This window comes from Drosophila albomicans, chromosome 3 (genome assembly GCF_009650485.2).
Source record: "Drosophila albomicans strain 15112-1751.03 chromosome 3, ASM965048v2, whole genome shotgun sequence".
NCBI lineage: Eukaryota > Metazoa > Arthropoda > Insecta > Diptera > Drosophilidae > Drosophila > Drosophila albomicans.
The window spans coordinates 34699336-34719587 of record NC_047629.2 but is presented as its reverse complement, the minus strand read 5'-3'; the positions used below and the strand labels follow the sequence as shown (position 1 = coordinate 34719587).

Sequence of the window (20252 nt, the reverse complement as noted above, 5' to 3'; positions counted from 1 at the left end):
ATATTGCCCGTTTATGTTAGGCTATAAGCTATATAGAAATATAAATATATTGATAGGTATATATATATATACTACATATATATTGTATATGTATAAATCTTACATAGTACGATTTCGAGTGAAGTACATTCATTAGCCCTTAAACAAACAAAAAATAAATATATTATAAATCTTATGTTGTATATTATGATTATGATTAAGATGCGAAAGGAATAACCAGCATCTGTTCCATATATAGAGATTGTAATCCATTCATTCATTCATGCTGCGAAGGCATTTCGAATACATTTTTCAAATATTTTTAAACAAAACAAATTGGCTTTTCACTTTTTTTTTTAAATATATATATGTATGTATATCGAATGTGTATAAAAAAGAAAATAAATTGACATTCTCTCTGTATAATTTCTTTTCTCATTAATAGCAAAAGTTGCACATATAAAAAAATAAATGAAAGAAAGAAGTAAAACTGTATACAAGATTTCAAGAGAATCATACATATATTGTAAGTAATTACTGAATGGGAAAAATAAATAACTAAATTGCAAAACGAATTGAAATTTTGAGACTTGTGAGGGAACACATCTTTTGGTCAGCTTATACTATATTATATTCTATATAATATTTGTGTTTAGTTGTACAAGGCCTTATCCACTATGATGCCATTCTCGATGAGGAAACTTTCTACATCGGAGGCATAGAAGTCATCGCTCAGATCATCGGTTAGACGCACAAAGTTGCCGATCAACGCCTGCGCTTTATAGACCAACAAAGCGGGCAGTCCTTTGGTGCGGAAATCACGACTCATCCCAGCCACAGAGCTGCAGATTTTGGCAAACTTAATGGACGGATATTCGCTGGCTAAGGTGTCCAGGCAGTTGTTGAGCGTGGAGCAGGCGGACTGGCCACGCTCATAGATATGAATGATAATGGTGGTGTGCTTGCTCTCCTTCTCCACGCAAGAGAGAAACTCCTCGTGTGTGGACAGTTGTTCCACCTTACCAAACTGCTGATTGTGCCCCGTTTGTCGCAACATTTCAGCCATGCGTTGCTTCTGATATTGCTGTAGAAAATCCTCACTCATCAGTTCCGCGAACTCCGCATCGAGCTCTTCTTGACGCTTGCGTTCCTCATCCTCGGCAGATGTGGTTGCGTTCATACTCAGCTTTTTGGCTAGCTCCATACGCTGACGTTCGGTCTCTTCGCGTTTCTCCGTTTCCAATTGCTTGTAACGCTGCCAATCCTTGACCACACCTTTGGGACCCGTATTCGTTGAGCCCTGCGAAATAAATCCTCCTGCGGGTGCTGCATTTCGATCGGTATTGATTGTCAGTCCCCCGCCGCCTCCTTTGCGGGAGCTGCCAGCGCCGTCGTCATCGCCATCGTCCCCATTATCCTCTTCCTCGCTGCTGCTGCAGTAGTACTGCAGTTTTTCACCCAATAATTTATCTTCAAGCGTCGCCATTTAACAGAATTTTTTAATTTAATTAGAGCAAATTTTTTCTTTTATCAAAATGCAAACAAGACTCGCTGCGTGAGGTATACAAGCGTATCGATACTTTTAGCATAGGGGCGCAACAGCTGTTTGGTGCATTTACGTCTTTGGGTGAATGGCAAAAAGCAGTGTGCTATCGATAAGTTTTCAAGTGTGAGTGTTATCGTACGCGCACATTTCAAAATTTAATTTTATGTGTAATACGTATAATTCGAAAGATTTCACGCAACATTTCGGGAACTTCGAACTGTTCTATCAACTGTTCCATGCTATTGAAATCAGACTTTTCGAGCTCATCGCAAGAGTCATCGTCGCTGCAAGCAGCATTTGTTAGTGCCAAACGCTCTGCAAAAGAAACAATGCCACACCAGACACGAAAATCTAATTCGCCACAAACGTCTGTCTCGTAGCCCAAGTGGCTGAGCGTATTCTGCACATTGGTAGCGGTGCCATGGAACTCCAGGACATCCTCCAGTGCCTGAGGCAAGCTGCGCCACACCATAGTGCGTTCCTTGTACTCCACAAGCGGCACTTCATCGTTGCCCAGAGCCAATTCGCTCTCTGGCTCCTCACAGCGACTCAAGTACTTGAGGAACACACGCTTGTAGAGTTGCTTGCGCTGCTGCGACACCCACACATATTTGCTCAGATAATTCCAGGGTGTCATGTCTGTGAAGATTTAGAGGCTTAAATTGCAGTCGTTATGCGACATTTAATTGCGATACAAACTCTTGAGCATGGAGAGATCCATGGGTACATCGAAGCGCGTAGCTGACTTGGAGAACTTGCGTGGCATCTTGGAGCTCGAGCTGCTAGACGTTGTTTTATCTGGCTCCTCGACAGGCTTGCTCTGCACCACAGTTTTGGGCATATACTTGATGGCTTCACGCAGCGCGCGATTCAGCTGTAGAAACAGTCAAGGAAATACATAAGAAGAAAAGTTAATCACTTTGATGCTTACGTAGCGACCAAAGGTGTTTTCGATGAGGTCCACGGTGAGATCTGTTTTCAGCGCCTGAAATGCTTCCTCAGTGAGAAAGCTTCCCTTGAGGAGAATGGGCTCCCTTTCCGTCTCGCGCTTATCCTTGGGCAGCAAACTGATGGCATTGGGTATCAAGCTGGGACGCGTGCTAGCGTTTAGAGAATCGGGTCCCAGAGCAGCCACCTGTGTTTCCGGATCCTCACTCAAATGGAAAGTAGTGGTGGCTACATGGGAATAAGGGATTATTGCTAGCTAATCTTCTAGTGCTTCTTTTCCACTCACCTGTTGCGGGCTTGAGCTTCTTGCGTTTCTTTCCGCGGCGGGCATCCTCGTCGCTCATGTCATGCTCATTGATGCATGTTTTGGGCGCCTTTGCCTCCAGATCGGCATGTGGATCCATGCTGGATGTCAAATTAGCGGTGGCCAGCGAGGATTTGGGCCGCTGTTCGTTGGATTGCTGACGACGCGGTTTTTTCTCCTCGTTGGCTCCGGCGCTCTTGGGTTTTTTACCCTCATCGATGCCACTTTGCGTCAGCTCTGAGCTGGGCTTCCAGTAGAGCGTCTCCTGCGAGTGCGAACGTCGCAGATCCAAGATTATTTTCTTGCGTTGGATGTTCTCATGCTTGCCCCACTCAGGAGTAATGCAGCGACGATAAAAGGAGCCAGCACTCGTTCTCGTATGAATGCTCGTGACTGTGGGCGTGGGTGTCATTGGTCGAGAGTCGGTTTCCGCATAGCGTCGGAATAGATCCTCTGGTATGTTGTCTGCCTCATGTGGTTGCAGTTGCTCCTCACGTTGTTGCTGCTTATCTTTTGCGCCCGTTTGCACGGGGCTTTTGCCCTCGATAGCCAGCGATGTCTTCAGCTGATTGATGACATCCTTGACGCCTGACGGTGCCGGATGATTGCACAGCACCGAGCAGCCCTTGGCAAAGGGATTAAACAGACCACCAAAGGGACGCAGCGAGAGCGGCATTGGAGTCGCCTCAAATTTCAACGGCATACGCGTATCATCCGCATAAAGATGCTTGCGCTGCGGGCAAACCAAGCTGGATTAGCTGCTTCCAGAGAGTTTTCTAATAATGGCATCCTCCATCCTCATTCATCACTTACCTTTTTCACATATTTGATATGCCGCTTTGGCGTGGGCACCAATCCAGTGCGTGTTGTTCCGCTCATCGTTTGCAACAAACTCAGGGCGACGACAACAATGCCGCCGGCGAGGAGTTCATAAACAAGCGGACAACTTCGTTGCCATGACGAGTGGCAACCCAAAAGTTTTCATGTTGTTATTTCGTCAGTTCCCAATTGCGATTTCGCAATCATTTCCCAAATTCCTTTGCACGGAGGCGAATGTGAAATTCAGAACAGTATAACTACAATAGGAAAATCTAGAGTGTTTTCAATGCACCTTTTAATGCTAAGTTGTGAAAATTTCGACATGCTTCCTCATTAGTAAAAATAGCATAATCGAAATTAAACGGTTTTTAATTTGCAGACGGATTTTCCGATGTATATTATTAAACGATTTAAAAAATAAAACCATTTATTTCATTGAAATATTTGAAAACAGAAATGTATTACTAATTCAATAAATGACAATTGTCTTAAAGTTGTTTAATTTTTTTACATCCAGAACTTTAATCGCCTTCAATGATTCAATAACGAGAAACTATGATTGTTTACTAAATGTTTTTTTTTTTTTATATTTTCTTTATGAAAAATTACCTAAAATAAATGCATTAAGAAAATCAGCGAAATCAGCGGAGAAATATGAAAAGAGAACACAATTTTATTGAACCCCTTCTCAACTGTAAAGTATTCGAAACTTTAGTTAGACCCCTTTTCGAAAGTCAACTTTCAGTGCAATTTCAAAGGCCTTCTTCACGTTGAAAACTAACCCAATTAGGAGCATTTGCAACTTGGCGAAATTGTTAACATATGCGACATGTGCTGTCTAAAAGATGAAATATTGTAATGCAATTTTAGAGACTGAAATCTGTCCCCAAATTAAGAAAGTGTCGAACTAAGCGAAATAGCCAAGAGATTGTAACTGGGAACATATTTCTCCCTTTCCGTCTTTCTTTATCTCTCCCTATGTCAAAACTGTTGCCTACTTTCGGGCGTTGAAATGCTTCAAGAAGTTGCAAATTGAAAGTTTGAACATTTACATAAACACTTTATTATGGTATAGAGCAGTTTGTGTTGTTTTTGTTGATGTCGCTTATAACTAACAGTTAAGTAATTGAAATTTGAGGAAATTGCATTTGGAACGTGAGTCCTCAGTACAAGGAGCCGCGATGATGCAAATGCCTCAAGCGCTGATCCAGCAGTTGTCGTTCATTGGACAGCGACAGCGTCGACGAGGATCGATGTATGGGCGGTAGCACATGACAATCTCGGCTCGCAGGAGCAGCACTCGATGCCACACCAGCTGCTGCCGTTGTTGTTGTTGCTGCTGCTGTTGGGGCAGCAAGGTTTGTTGGCTCAATTGGTCCCAGACCAACAGTGTTCCCCACAGCGCGCGAGCGCAGCAAATGATTACGCAGCGTAGAGCGAGAGCGACGACGCAGCGAATTGTTGAATGAGATCTGCAGCGAAAGGCGCTTCTGGGAGAGCGAGGCCAGATGCTCCGGCGACAGCTCAATGATCTGCGAGGCCATGGCAGCCGCTGTCGCTGCACTGTAGCTGGGCAGCGAGGTGGTGGGCGAGGTGCCACCGCCACCACAATTGCAGGTGATGGAGGTCAGCGAAATGTTGTCCGCATTGGCATCACCATTTGCAATGGCGGCAGCTGCTGCTGGTGTCGTCTCCACCAGACTGTAGGCCACAGCTGGTTCCTTAGCGCCGCCGGCTTCGTTGTTCACATGCTCAAAGATCTTAATGACGGGCACAATAGCTGGAGTTAGGATAATGCCTGCCTTGCGGAACTCCTCGAGTGCATCATCATAGGTTGGCAGACCAGAGACAATTGTGTACGAGGGCAGCGATTCGGCCTCGTAATCCGGCGGACAATGACGACAGACTTCGATGGTGGCATCGCTGTGATTCGCACGATCTACAATGAAGCAAAAGTACAAATTGTAATCAGCTTAATGGAATTGCATGCACTTTAAAAGTAGCTGTACAATGTTGTCTAACACTCCCCAGTAAAATGGGCAAAAACAATTGAAATTACCAAATCAATTCTCTCTTGTACCTTTGGGATAACAGGCAAAAAAAAGCTCCCCATTCTCTATTGCTACCTCTAGTTTTGGGGGTTGTGTGGCGCACATTAATGAAATTTTTATGCTCAAATGTCGCAACGTTTTGTTAAAAGCCACTAAAACTTCCGCCCGGTGCGCCGGAAATGTGCAAGCTGCGTCCAACCCTTAAAAGTAGGCAACAAAATTTTTATTGCAATTGGCTAGTAGCAAACTGAACTGGGAAGGGGAAATACCCTGTGCCCAAGGTCCCCCAAGTGGCACACCCTGTGCGCTGTGAGGTGAGTCAGTGGAAAAACTGTTGATGCGGCAAGCGTTTTAGAGACGTGCAACACGATTTTCAAGATTAGCCGCATGCTGCGTGGTCTTTGTTGAGAATGAACATACGAAAATGGTGAACGCTTCGTTTCACACCCTTTTGTGTATGGATTTAAATTCAGTGCGGGCGCCCGGGGGCGGCACCAGGAGCGTTTTCACACCCACATGAACGAACGGACCTTCATTTTTTATGCAACGCTTTGTAAGCTTACGAAATTAAATTGATGATGCACACTGGCTACACTTTTTTTTGTCTGGGGGCGGTAGACAAAATGGAAACTCATTGTCATTTGTCAGAGTAGTACGGGGAAAGAGGTGGGGCTAAGCTGTATTGTTTAACCATATGTAGATACGGCTTTGACTTTGTTAAGCAAACAGCTAAGCAAAGACTTAAGCTTTTATGTAATTTTCAATTGACTTTTGTTAATTGCTGTAGAATGAGCTAGCAGACAACTTGTTTTCTCGACAGGCTGGCAACACTTTCGCTTTGCATAATGTTAACAGAGTGAGAGGCAGGGTTTATCGATAATCTGACAGTTATCGTAGTCAGCTTAAAGCGATGGCTGTCTTAGGTTAAAGACGAATTAAATATAAACAACTGCTTGGAGCGTTGAATTGAATATTAAATTATGAGAGAAGAGGCGTGCCACTTAGCAGCATCATTTGATGAACTGTCTGCGCGGCCATAAGCCCCCAAAAGGACATACGCATTTCAATTCCCCAAGCGCAGCTTAGCACCACAATAAAATGAAGTGCAGCAGTAAAAGGAATATGAAAAGAGCGACGACGACACGGACACAATGGGGAAGGAGCGAAGGGGAGAATGCTGTGTAAGTGCGTGGAGCATAAAGTATGCGCCGCAAGTGATAAGCCAAAAGCAAAATGGACACCGAAAGCCTCACTAGTCAATATGCTAAAGGTCATGGGAGGATGCCAAAAATATTACAACTACGACAACAAACAAGGGCAACGACTACAAGCTGAACTGGAGCTGGAGCTGGAGCTGGCAATGAAGCTGGAAGCAGCGGGAGCTTAGTGGCAACAACAAGAAGCATAACCTAAGGCAGGCCAAGGATATTGGGGCGTTCACGAAAAAGTTAAACACACTTTATGTTGGGGCCTGTGCCCGGGTCGGACAAAAATGCCTGGCATTGGATTTGAGCGCCAAAACCACCGAAGCGACCAACAAAAAAAATATACGAAGCAACGGCAGAAAGGAAAGCAAACGATGGCGGCCAAAAAATGACGTGCCCAGGACGATGGCGACATGCCCGCCAGCAGTAAGCAGCAAAAGCAGCAGCAGCAGTTCAAGAATAACAAGCACACTAAAGGTAAGTGTATGCGACTGTGAAATACCAGGTAACTATGACTACGATTAAGATTTGAATATAATAACGAGTATGATATTTTAGTCAGCTGCCAGCTCAAGGTTCAAGACCTTTACATGATAGTAGATAGCAACAGCTTTAACAACAGTCTACGCCTCAAGCAAATATTTACTGGACAGCGCCGAAATAAAAGAAATCTTTTTTTCAAATTAAAAACAAGTGATAAACAACTGAAGCACAGGACTGGTTTTAATACTTCACATAAAAATATTGTTTATCATGCTGTTAAATCAGAGGCAGTCACAAAAAATTGATTGGTTTTATGTGGACTGTAAATTTAATCGAGCGATAATTAACTACCACTTTAGCTTGCACATTAGAAACTGACTTTAATGATAATCAATTGTTGTTGTTTATGAAGAAGTTATTAATATTTCGTATGATATTTACTTTAATTTTAATTATCGAGTTTTATAAAACCGTTATACCCTTTTGCCGGGTATAACAAATATTCGAGGGGAGACTCAGTTATACGGAAGGATGTCTTCGGTCTCTGATGCTTGCCAGGCACGTAAGCAGTTGATGCCTGCTCCCGTCTACCTACTGCCGTCTACCGTCTGCCCCCAACCTGCTGAAGGAGATGAAGCAAAAAGAAAACTCCACAGGCCACAGTTTTTGGGATGCTCGTCCTTTGTGCTGTGTCCTTGGGGTTGGTAAACACGGCACCAAATTGCCGTTTAAATTTCTCCCCAATGTATGTGGCTCCCAAAACGGGGAGCGGCCTTGAAACATTATGATGACTACTGCCAGGAGTTACCTATCTCCGAAAGAGGAAAAACAATGCTGGAAACTTTAGATTTGAAGTTGTGGTTGTCAGGCAATGTGTCTGGAGACGTTAACTGCGACCTATGCCTCCACCCTTTGGAGTCTGAGCCATGTCAAAGGATCGCAAAGCCGCCGCACTGTTTAATGCGTCTGCAGAGCAAGGGTTCGTTGAGCTGTGGTCGCTTAACTAATTAAACTTGTTTCAGGTACGAGGACATGCAAATATTTTTAAGAGTCTACCCAAAACGCATGTTATGGCCAAATTGCAATGTGTTTCGACGATGGAAACATGAAAAATGTATTCCGGCACATGCTAAACGACTAGAGAATGCTCTTTCCCAAAACGGCAAAGTCCCTTGACATCACGTCAAGTTCGCTCACTCAACTTGTCAGCTGTCGTAAGTATTCGTTAATTTAACTCACTAGTTGTCAAGTCATAACATTGCTGCTGTTTGTTTGTTTCCGTAGTAGCGCATTAAAACTAACTGCTAAATTATTGGGAAAGTAACCCATCCATCTCGGGGATCTTAGGGCCTGCCAGGATGCTGCCGGCGATGTTCGTGTGTTCGTGTGGGGCAGGCAAAAAATGAAGAAAAATTGCGGCATGTCAGTTAAAGGCACAACAACAATAAAAAGGGACAAAACAGAGAAGAGATGAACATGAAGACATTGTGTTGGGGACTGAAGTCGAGGCGAACACGCGCCAAAAGCATCCAACAACAATATTAACAACAACAGGAACAGGAACAAGAACACGAATAGAAACTGGCAGCAGAAGCTGATGCTGCTGCCAGGACGAAAATGTAATAAGTGTGTCTATTTGTTCGCAAATATTTCATTTCCCGTGCCTTTATTTCACATTTCGCATTTCGCCATAAAGACACTCGTCTAACTCCCGCACAAAGCGTTCTTCGTTCCTGCGTTCGGCGAAAAATGAGAAAACCCAGGAAGAGGAAAACGAACACGAAAACGAAAACTTAATTTAACTTTATGATAACAATGACCAAATATTTAGCTACCTAATGTTCTTAATATTTTGTTAGCTATTTCGAAAAGGTAACAGCGATTATCATTTGCCGTATGAATGATAACAAAGCAGATGAGCTGCCAGGTAACCTCTAATTAACTAGATGTCTCTATTAAGGATACATATGATAGATTAGGTAAGGAAGTCGTAGTGAGGAAATCCCCTGAAGGTGGCCAGGTCAACAAACTCAAAGTTGAGTATCTTAATAGAAATTTTAATGGTATATACTTGAATGTTTTATTTAGTTTCTTAAAATGTAATAACTGAAAGAGGCGAATACAAAATTTGTCAAAAATTGTATACCAAATAAAAATTTAAGTTGTTGGTTAATATTTAAATTATAATAAATAATTGTGTTATTGTGTTTCCAAGCTTAACTCTTTGGCCTTACCTCAACTATTTACTATTTCTTGTTTAAAGTTGAAAGTCTAAACATATATGTACATATGTAAAGTTCTTAATTGGGGAATTGTTAAACTTTTACCTTTGAGGTTATCTTGTGATAATTTTAAGAAATACCAGGTTTAAAGCCAAAAAAAGGCTGCAGTTTAAAAAAGTTACATATTATATACATACTATATATATTTTTTGGGTGAATTTTATTAAAGACATTAATTTCTATATTTATTGAACGCAATTTTTATGAGGATATCCTCATACATATACATATATAGTATGTATACTTATATACATACATATGTATTGTGAATTTGACGTTATGCTAAACTTGCAGCTTAATGTTGATTGTTTGCCACTATTAGACATGCAATTAATTACGGACGTATACGTGGGCCAACTATTAGCTAAATGTATATTATTTGGCTGTTCATTTAACTTAAATAAGTATATTTGCCGCATGGGCAAAAACGTCAGCGTAATTTATGCAATGCACAATGCACATGTTGCCACGGCGTTGAATGTTATTAAAAACAATATAAACAACTTGCAACAATAGGCGGGCGCCTAGTGTAGAGCTAGAGAAGCAGGAGGAGGAGGCATGTGGGGGTTGCGTCGCATGTTGTTTATGTGCGTGTGGCTTCAATGGCAGCGTAGGCGGAGAGGCAGAGACGGAGGCGGTGGCAGCGTCAACGACGGCGCCGGCAGTACAATGAAAAGTGGACCACAAAGTACCAGTTGCCAGCAGCCAGTTTAGAGTATTGGGGCGTCGCTTTGAGTGGGCGCCGGAAGCGAAGAGCGAGGAACGGGGGTTCTCGGCACTGCTGTGGCTGGCAGTGCGGCAATTTTCAAATTGACTTTTGCACATGTTGCCCGCCGTAACGAAATGCGGCCAAACAATGTACACATGGCGTAAGTTTGATAAATAAAAAAAAACGGAAAAAACAGTAGCGAAAACGTTTCCACCACATAGGCCGTTATTTTATATGTATATGTGTTTTTGTGTGTGTTTTGCGGGGAGGCATAACGGTTAGCCACGAAGTAGCATAGAAAGAGCAAGAACAGCAAGAGACGCGCAAAGCGAAAAAAATAATATGATGCACTGGAGGCCGCACTTAAAACGTGTCAATTGAGCGCGTGAGTCGCATAAGCAAAATGCCTTTGGTTTGCTTGCCAAAAAAAGGCTGAGCAGCAGTCAGATATCTATCAAAATCGCATTAGGCGCGTCAAAAACATCAGCTGCAGCACGTTTAAAACTGTTTACATTTAGATTATCAACCAAATCAGCAGATCATCAGCCAACACATATCGATTAGCGATAAGGCGCGAAACTGTTAACAACTTTTCAATCAGCAGTTCGATCACATTTTGCACGATTCTGTTAACGGCGCGTTACTTTGTTGTTACGTTGCCACCCAGTCGCACACTGTAAAGATCTCAACAGGTCTGGCAATAATGATCTCATTTGTTGACATCTGGCAGCACTAGTTGGTGAACCAAGTTCACACGAACGCACTCTGGCAATACTAGCACGCTCAAAGAACAAAAGAGTCACAGCGCGAGAGACTGAGGGAGAGTGTGCGTGTGACAGAGAGAGAGAGCGCGCAAGAGCATTAAAAAAATCTGCCAGCGGCGTCAGTGGATTTAGTTTTGTTGTAGTAGTCTAAGTGGTGCGCGTAGTTTGTGCTCCCAAAGCAACAATAATTATAATTATATTTAAAACGAAAAAAAGCTGCAATTAATTTACACAAAACGAATACAACAAATTGGCCGCAGTGTGTGACATGCTAAAAATGACAAATGTGCCGATGCCGACAATGCTTAAGCTAGGCAGCAGCAGCACAAACACAAGCAGCCGCAGCAGAGGCAGCAACGGCGCAGCAACAACAAAAAAGGCACAGCATAATGGAGTAGCCGCAGCTGCGTCGCTGCGCTGCGCAACAGACGACACGGACGAATCCGATGAGGACTCTGAGTCTGAACTAGATATTGAAGAAGAAGACGACATTTTGCTCGGTGATGCCGACGACGATGATGTTGTGCTGCAAATTGACAGTGAGGATGAGGCTGAGTTGGAAGCGCAGCGCATACGCTTGGATGATTTGAAGGCCGCTGCCGCAGCTGCAAAGTCGCAGGTCAGTAACGGTAAAGACGTGACTGCGACTGCGACGCAGCAGAAACAAAAGCAGCAGCAGCAGCAAGAACAAAAACACAAACAAAAACAACAGCTACAACAACAGCAACAACTACAGAAGCAGCAGCAGGCGCCGCAGCCAGCGACGCGAAAGCCGCGTGGGCGGCCACCCGGCAGCACAAATAAAAACAACAACAAAAATCAGCGAAATAAAAACAAACGCAAAAACACAAACAGCGCCTGCGTCAGCGTCGGCGCAAGCGTCGCTGTCGCTGATACTGTTCCTGCTGCCTCAACTATTCCCGTCCCTGTAGCTGTTCCCTTTCCAGCTGCAGTAACTGTTCCCACCACAGGTGCTGTGCCCTCTCCTGTAACTGTTCTCTCCACAATTGCGGCAATTATTCCATCACCTGCCACAGCTGTTGTTCCCACTCCTAGTACATCTGCTGTTCCCACTCCTCCTACAGCTGTTGTTCCCACTCCTAGTACAGGAGCTGCGCCCACTCCTACTGCAGCTGCTGTTCAAACTTCTATTACACCTGCTGTTCCCTCTCCTGCTGCTGTTCCCACACCCATCGTAATCGCCCAAATACACGCGGATGAGAAGGCGTATCGCTTCATTTTTAGCTGCGTCAGCTGCTCGCTGCTCTACGGCGATGCCGAGTCCCTCTCCCAGCATTGGCACAAAACCCACAATCAGCAGGTTAAAGCCACACCGTCAGCTGCGGAGCAAATAAAGCTGGAGCCGCCATTGGAACTCAACGATGACATCAAATTGACCGACTTGAAGTGTTGTGCTCAACTTTGGCTAACGGAGGAGACGTCCAAGCAGCAACTGCGCTGCGCCAGCTGCAGTGAGCAGTTCAAGCTAAGCAAGGAGCTGCAACTGCATCTGGGCAAGGAGCATGGCATCTTCAAGCTGTTGGTGCCGAAACGTGAGCCTAGCGAACCCATGGTGAGCATACCATGCGAAGTGGGCAGCTCATTGCAACCACTGGAGCTGCCGGAGACGCCGCCGCCCGAGAAGGAGGCAGCGGACAAAGATGATCTCGCAATGATATCCGCCATGGTGGCGGAGATAGCGGCAGAGCGCAATCCTAAGGTTAACAAAATGATCATCAAGTTGCCCTCGGTGGGCAAACAGCGCGGACGCAAGCGCAAGAAGAAAGAGCAACCAAAGCCAGAGGAGGAAGTGGAGGAAGAGCAGCCGGAAAGCAAACGCAAGCGAGGACGCAAGGTGCAAAAGGCCGTGCAGCCAGAGAAGACACCGGAAAAGGAAGAGAAGCAGGAAGAGAATCAGGAAAAGAATCAGGAGGAGAAGCAGGAAGAGAAGCAGGAAGAGAAACAAGAAGAGCAGCAGGAAAAGCAGTCCGAGAAACAGCCAGAAAATCAGCTGGAAAAGCTAGCGAACGAGTTGCAGCCAGAGATCAAAGAGGAATTGGAGCCGCGACGTCCGCGCAAGTCACGTGCTTTTGTCGACTATGTCGTCGATGTGAAGGACGAAGAAGATGACGAAGACGGGGACGACGATGAAGAAGATGATAAAGACAGCGATTCGGATGTGGAGACACCTCACAATAGCTCCACAGACGACAGTCATGGCACGCCATCGATTAAGCGTGAATCATCGGAGGAATCGCAGCGCAATGGCGGCACCATACACACCTGCAATTTCTGCAGCAAGACCTTTCAACGTTTCTCCCGGCTGCAGGATCATCTGCGTCTCCACACGGGCGAGAAGCCGCACGTCTGTGGCGAGTGTGGACGCGCGTTTCGCTTGAAGATGCGTCTGGCCGAGCATCAGTTGCGCCATCGCACCGAAAAGGCATTCAAGTGTGAGCTCTGCGATCGCCCGCTGGCTACCAAGCAGGATATGTCACTGCATATGCGTCACCACAAGAACGATCGACGCTACAAGTGCGATCGCTGTGGCAAGGGATTCGTGCGTAGCTCTGATCTGGCCATTCATGTGCGTGTCCACACGGGAGAGAAGCCCTACAGCTGCGATCTGTGCGGCAAAGCGTTTCGTGCTCGCCAGAATCTCGTCGTTCATCGACGCACCCATCTGGGCGATAAGCCCATTCAATGCGAGCTCTGCGACAAACGTTTCTCCCGCAAGATCGATATGCGCGTTCACATGCGTCGACATACGGGTAAGTGCTGCAATCTTTGATAGTTTCCCTGACTCTTTCTAATCTTCAACATCTTTTAGGTGAGAAACCCTTCAGCTGCAATGCCTGTCAACGTGGTTACTCTTCGCGCGTCAATCTGCAGCGTCATCAGCAACGCGAGCATGGCGGCAAGGCTTCAAGTGAGCCAAAGGTGGAGGAGCCAGCGACTGAGGAGGTCAAGGCAAAACCGGAGACACGTCGTCCGCGTCGGGAGAAATTGCAGGAGAAAATTGCCGAGCAGGAGAAACTATTGGATGAACTCAAGCGCAGTCTGAGCACGTTGCCCGAAATTGCCGAGGAATCAAAGGAAGTGAACGCCGAGGGCAAAGTGAATATTACAGAGCTGGCTGCGGATGCTGGTGCAGGCAGAGAGACGAGCGTGGGCATGGCACAGGTGTCGGTGACGGTGTCGATGCAAGTGGAGCCCGCTAAGCCAGATGACGATGAGGAGATCACGCCGGAGAAGGAGAATGCACGTCAGAGCGGCTCCACATCGGACGCCGTGTCGAGCAGTGGAAAGACGAAGACTAATCGCAAGATAACCAGCTATTTCACGGTCGTTGGCCAGCAGGCGGAAATCTAAAAAGACTTATCGAGACCAATTACGAAAGCCAATTCAATTCACTTCAATTAACTATTCAATCAAATCCAATCCAATACAAATTTCTTACTCATTAGCTTAAGTTGCCGCTGTACTTGAAATTCTGTAGCCTAGGATGAACCTCGCAGACCAGCAGAAGATTTCATTTTCTATATAAGATTTTCAATTTTGCAGGGATTAAGTATTCTCTCTATATAAATGTATAGATTATACTATATAAATCGGTATAGATACCGATTAATTTTTGAATGAACAAGCATTAAGCATAATTAATTACTTTTTTTTGCATTTGCATTTAATTAACTTTAACGAACAGAAAAGACTACGTTTTAAAAGCATTATTCATACGGAAACAAAAAAGCGAAACGAAAGAAAAACACTAAAAGAGACTGCAAAGAAAAAGTTTATAATTATATTGTACACACAAAGCATTTGATAAATGTAATATTGTGAATATTAATAAGTTCAATTTGAAGCATGTAATAGAAAGAAAAGGATATCGCAAGGTTATCCTTAAGCACAACTGTACTTCTACAAAATTGTAATTGATTTCAATTGAAAATGTAACAATTATTAAATTGCCAGTCATGAATTATGCAATTTAATGTGCTATGTGTAAACCTGATCAACATTACGCATACTCAATTCCAAATTATGCTTAATTATGCATAATTATAAATATTATACTTTTAAGAACTCACTCAACGCAGCTCACCACACACTCATACGCACACACTCCCACACACACACACACATACACACATACATATATATTTATTTTAGAGTGTGAGTTCTATTCTCAATATGATTTCTCGAATCTTAAGCTAAGCAAAAAGACAACAACAACAAAGAACTACGCAGCAAATTCATTTGGCGAACAAGAAAAGAAAACGGAAGCGTAGCATTTCTTAATGATTTAAGTCGAACGCGCATTTATACTTATAAATCGTATTTAGCATTAGCATTAAGGCCAAGTCCAATGAAAATACATTTATTTTATAATCTAAATACTATAACTATGCAATTACTGCGGCCCATATCGAAATCAACCCTCTCTCTCTCTCTCCCATCCAGGGGTGTGTCTAGCAGCTGCCTTGGATTTTGGGATCAGACATTAAGGGGGGGTGAGTTTGACATATTGCGACGGCAAAAATTCAGCATAGTTTTGTCATAAATGAGGGTAGGCTTTTGGCTGCTCAAAAAGGGGATGATAAATTGCAAGAGCGCAAATTACAAAAAAAGAGAACGAACAGGAATTTGCGAAAGGATCTAGTTCGGAGAGCTGGAATCAAAGCGAGAGCTTTGGCTGAAATATTAACTGATAAAGTTATGAATTGAATTTATGCTACAGCAATTAACGATGATCTCATTCACCAACCACTTTTTCCCATTGAGTTAATCAAAGTTTTATGAACATTTTTGTTCACTCTATTTTGATCTATACGAGTTGATTTTCGACATAATTTATTACTCATTCCTTATCGTCTGCAGCGCGACACTATGGCACTTTATTTAGCTATATCATATTTATATTTATTTATTTTTTTTGACACTCTGGCGGAACAGCGTATCGTTTGTAAACAAAAGCGAGCGTCAGACAAAAGCATGAAATCAGCGAAAAAACAAACCAAATCGAATAAAAACCGCAGCTAAGCAAAAAAATGGACAGAAAGAAGAAAGAACATGAACAATTTTTGGTTTGCAATGCAATATTACGCATACGACGTGGTGCAGCGGCACCACATGTCTCTCAGTGTATGTGTGTGTGTGTGAAGTACAATAGCCAAAAAGATAGTCAACGTGACAGCTAACATGCAGACAACAGCAACACACACATACACACACACACAAAGCGGACAGTTGGCGATTTTTGTTGTGCAAAAATATGCAAATTAAGTGTGGCGACTTTTATTGTTACTGTTGTTGTTGCTGCGCTTCGCTGTTGGTGTAGAAAGCGTACAAAAAGCGCACAACAAATACAAATAAGAAAGAAAGACGAAAAAAAAATAAACGACGTATACACATTATTTGGCTGACGGCTGTAGAAAGCAAGCATGCCGAAAAAAACAAGTATACGCCCCGTTGTACAGTCAACAAAGGCAAGCAACGCTGCGCGTGTGTGAGCGCTGTCTGTGTGCTTGTGTGTGTGTGTTGTGTCTGCGCTGATCGCTAACCAAAGCCGCAGTCTCAGTCTCAGCCGCAGCCCTTTTTTTTGTATGTGTTTTGGGCTCTGTCAGCATTTTCACACTTTTATGCTGTTGCCTTTTAATTGAATTTCGTTTTGTCGTCGGCGTCGACTTGCTGTGTCGCTTCTTTGCTTCTTTGCTTTTGCGCTTTTCGTTTTCTTTTACTTTTTGTGTTTTTGCAGCTGTGGTTAATTTTAAAACTAGCCATAAAAGCCACACGCAGCGACGACGCTGACGTCAGCGTCGGCAGCGACAGCGACAGCAGCAGCAAACAGCGACAGCGACGCTTGGCTTTTGTCGCCAATATAATTTACCAGCCAGCAAAAGTTCTTGCGTGTTCGCTCTCTCTCGTTTCTCCCTCTCTCGCTCTCTCAGTTTGCGGCTCTCTTTTAGCTGTAGCTGTTTATTTGTTTGTGTTTGCCAAGTCGCTTTTGCTCTTCTGCGCGCTCTGCTTGCTGCATTCTTTGTGCGGTCGTTAACATGCGGCGTCGTCAAACTGTGGAACGTGTTTGCTCATTGTGGTTGTTGTTGTTGTTGTTGTTTCCGTTGCTGCTGCTCTTGTTAAAGTTCTTGCTGCCGCTCACACTGATATTGTTGTTCTTGTTGTTGTCTGTTGGCGTCTCCCATATACATGTGTATTTAATAGCGCGTCGCTTCTTGTTTTGTTTTGTTTTGTTTTCTTTGCTCGTTCTTTCTCGCTCTCTTTCTCTCTCTCGCTTTGTGAGCCGCTTGGGCAGCTGCTGTGAGAGCCACTTAGTCTGCGAATGATTTGGCAACTCTGTTGAAGCCCGCGCGTAGTCTTTTAAATTATTTGAATTGCTAACGGTGCGTATGAGTTATTAAGGTTTGATCATTATTTTAAAGGTTTTAATGTAAATGACAAGTTTCTGTTAATTATAAAAAGTACACAATGAATAACAGAAAATTATAATAACACATAAAAAATGGATTTTTTTCTCCTACAAAATTTGTATACATTTTTTTTTTAAGTTTTCTATTGAAAAATTGCAGTTTAAGCGAACAGGGTTAAAAAGCTACTTCATAAAATGCAATTATATTTTTTTAAGTATTTGCAATGAGTAAATAACGTCTTAAATGCTCTAAATAATTGCGAAAAATAAAATTTGTGTGAAAAAATAAATTAATTGTCGTACATCAAAAAATGGTTTAGATTTATATTATTATATGATTTTTTAAAATAATCTTTGTATTTACAAAAGTTAAAAAAAAAGGAAACGCGTAATGAATCCGGGCAAGTTTGTTAAGGTTATTAAAAAATTATAATATGCACTTTCATTAATAAATAATGACACTAGTCAGTAAAATATCTAGTGCATTTTAATTTCATATTTTCAGTTGTCAATTAATTTATTTTACTTGCCATTCGCAAACAGTTAAATTCCTCGCCCCCACCTCATAACGTAATTTAAAACCGCCGCTGACAGCTCATCGTTGCGTTGAACGTTTGTATGTAAAAAGCATTACAATTATTTATCCATAAATCATGCAACGATTAATAAATAAAAATCGCAGTTCATTTCCGCCGACAGCGAAAAGACAAACAAATAAATAATCAAGTAAACAAAGAGAATGTTAAAAAATATGCCAATACAAAATATGCATAAATAAATCATAACTGGGGAAAAAAGAATCATGTCGCCCAACGGCATGTTAAACAAACAAAATAATCGTAAAAAATAATTCAAAAGTCAAAATAAACACGCACGAAAAACTGCAAAAGTCAGTAAATAATATTGCAAATAAAAAGTAGAAAAAAATACATTGTAAAAAAAAGAAGAGGAACACAAATTGAAGCTGGGCGCAGCTGGCAACTAACCGCTGCATGTGCATAATTTATAAAGCTAATTAAACGCGCATTTAACTAATTAAAAATATAGCGCGCATCAATTATTAAAATATGCTGCAACATCATCGTTGCAGTGTGGCAATGGCAGTGGCAGTGGCAAGTGCAACTGCAACGCTTGCCCCTTGGCCAATTATGATGATGTTTACAAATTTGCAATTAAAATGGAACAATTTTTCGTAATGCATTTGAAATATCGAATGCTCAACGTGGCGTATGCGTAATGCTAATCAAAACGTATATTACGTATACGACAGCGTGACATGTGCTGGAATTCGCAGGGGGTGTGCCGAGGCAAACAAGTGTGTGTATAATTTGTATGTGTGTGTGCGTATATGTGTGTGTGTGTGTTTGTATGTCATGCGAGGCAGCTAATTTGGTGTATTGTCGATTTTTTGGCTTTTAGCAGGCAAATACTAATTGACATTTTGCTATGAATGGCACAACAGGCGGAGGCGTTCAGAGGGCGTGGCGGTTAAGCAAGGCAGTGAAGTGGCTTCGAGGGGGGGAGTGTGTGAGGTTTTTGTGGCAAACGGAGTAAATGCAATGCAAAAACAGTTTCAATTAAGCAATTAGCGCCATTGAAACAAATCCAACACGTTTTGTGGCTTATAAACTGAAGCATCATGTCGACATTGGTTAGCTAAACGAACCAACCACATTTCCTCTTTCATTCCTCCCCCCTCCAGCTACAACGCCACTGGCTTTTGCCTTTGCCCGTTTTAGTTATTGGCCCGTTACGGATATTAGCAATACCGAAATGGGAACACAGAGTTTTAGTTACTGCCGCTAATTTGCCATTGACTAAGCGTTCATCTCCTCCTTCTCCTCTTCTCCTCTTTTTCGATTTATTTTTGGGCATTTTGGGGAGGGGGTTTTTCGATTCATTTAGCATATTTTTGCGAATTTCGCCGCCACAAATCGGGAGAATAACAAATAATATTTGCATTTACTAATAATGTCTACAATGTAGCTACAAATCTATTCATATATTTATCTGCTTATATATAAGCTGTTTAAATTTGTGGCATGCTGTGAAAAAAGCAACATTTGATAAACAAGTAACACATCTATTGACGTCAATTCTATGTAAAGCAGCTTAATACTGAGCTGAGCAAGGGAAGGGAAGTTGGGTGAAAGTCTCATGATGTTGCATTGTCCATTGCCATTGCAATTTGCGCTTTAATAAACTGCGGCAGCGGCAACGGCAGCGGCAACGGCAGCGGCAGCTTGCGTTGTGCTAAATGTTAATTACTTGCAAATTTAATCAATGCCTAATTTAATTAACAATTTTGCCGTTTTATTTGCGAGCAGCTCAGTTGGAATTAATGGCAACGCAAAAGTTTAATGACTTTTTCGCTGTTCATAATGTACTCTCGCGAAAAATCACCATTAATAAGTGTTTTTAATTGAAATATAAATAAATTATTAATTAGTGTCAAGCATAATGAAAGCGAAAATATTCTAGGAAATTAATTTTCAAATACTCTTATAAAAAATGATATTAAAATTTGCAAAGCAAAAAAATAAAACTGATTTCAGATTAAATAATTAAATTACTACAAAATCTGTTTCCACGTATTTTAAGTCTTAAACAATTTTAATTTAAAATGGTTCGTGTTTAGTCCAAGCATTAATTTCCTTATTAACTTTAATGAACATTAAAGTAAATTACTGATGAAACAGCAATATTAAGTTACTCAGACGTTACAGCTACTAAAT

General features: G+C 42.5%; 4 protein-coding genes and 1 long non-coding RNA gene across 8 annotated transcripts in view; 2 read left to right on the top strand and 3 right to left on the bottom strand.

Moving 5' to 3' along the window:
* Positions 1-3: 3 nt before the first annotated feature.
* LOC117569486 (phosducin-like protein) lies at positions 4-1565 on the bottom strand. The gene has a single exon (XM_034250666.2). It carries the CDS (start codon positions 1463-1465, stop codon positions 632-634), a length of 834 nt encoding a protein of 277 aa, XP_034106557.1. The 5' UTR covers positions 1466-1565; the 3' UTR covers positions 4-631.
* Positions 1566-1662: 97 nt separating this feature from the next.
* LOC117569488 (uncharacterized) lies at positions 1663-3876 on the bottom strand. Its single transcript, XM_034250669.2, has 5 exons — positions 3591-3876; positions 2760-3510; positions 2457-2701; positions 2225-2399; positions 1663-2164 (listed from the first exon to the last, which is right to left on the bottom strand). The coding sequence occupies exons 1-5, from the start codon at positions 3654-3656 to the stop codon at positions 1674-1676; spliced, it is 1728 nt and encodes a 575-aa protein (XP_034106560.1). The 5' UTR covers positions 3657-3876; the 3' UTR covers positions 1663-1673.
* Positions 3877-4641: 765 nt separating this feature from the next.
* LOC117567606 (uncharacterized) overlaps positions 4642-20252 on the bottom strand; it is a 40339-nt gene continuing 24728 nt past the window's right edge. For all 3 annotated transcript variants that reach the window (XM_034247694.2, XM_034247693.2, XM_052003629.1), the window contains one exon: positions 4642-5535. In XM_034247694.2, coding sequence (XP_034103585.1) covers positions 4760-5535 — 776 coding nt within the window. In that variant the 3' untranslated portion in view covers positions 4642-4759. The remainder of the gene's footprint in view (positions 5536-20252) is intronic.
* Positions 6461-9508, top strand: LOC127565429 (uncharacterized). Of its 2 annotated transcripts, none has more exons than XR_007954718.1 (3): positions 6461-7329; positions 7411-8549; positions 8620-9508. It is a non-coding gene; the product is annotated as an uncharacterized LOC127565429 (long non-coding RNA). The 2 variants fall into 2 exon arrangements; XR_007954719.1 differs by having other exon boundaries at positions 6462-7329; positions 7849-8549; positions 8620-9505.
* Positions 11131-15488, top strand: LOC117567604 (uncharacterized). The gene is made up of 2 exons (XM_034247692.2): positions 11131-13861; positions 13921-15488. The coding sequence occupies exons 1-2, from the start codon at positions 11359-11361 to the stop codon at positions 14460-14462; spliced, it is 3045 nt and encodes a 1014-aa protein (XP_034103583.1). The 5' UTR covers positions 11131-11358; the 3' UTR covers positions 14463-15488.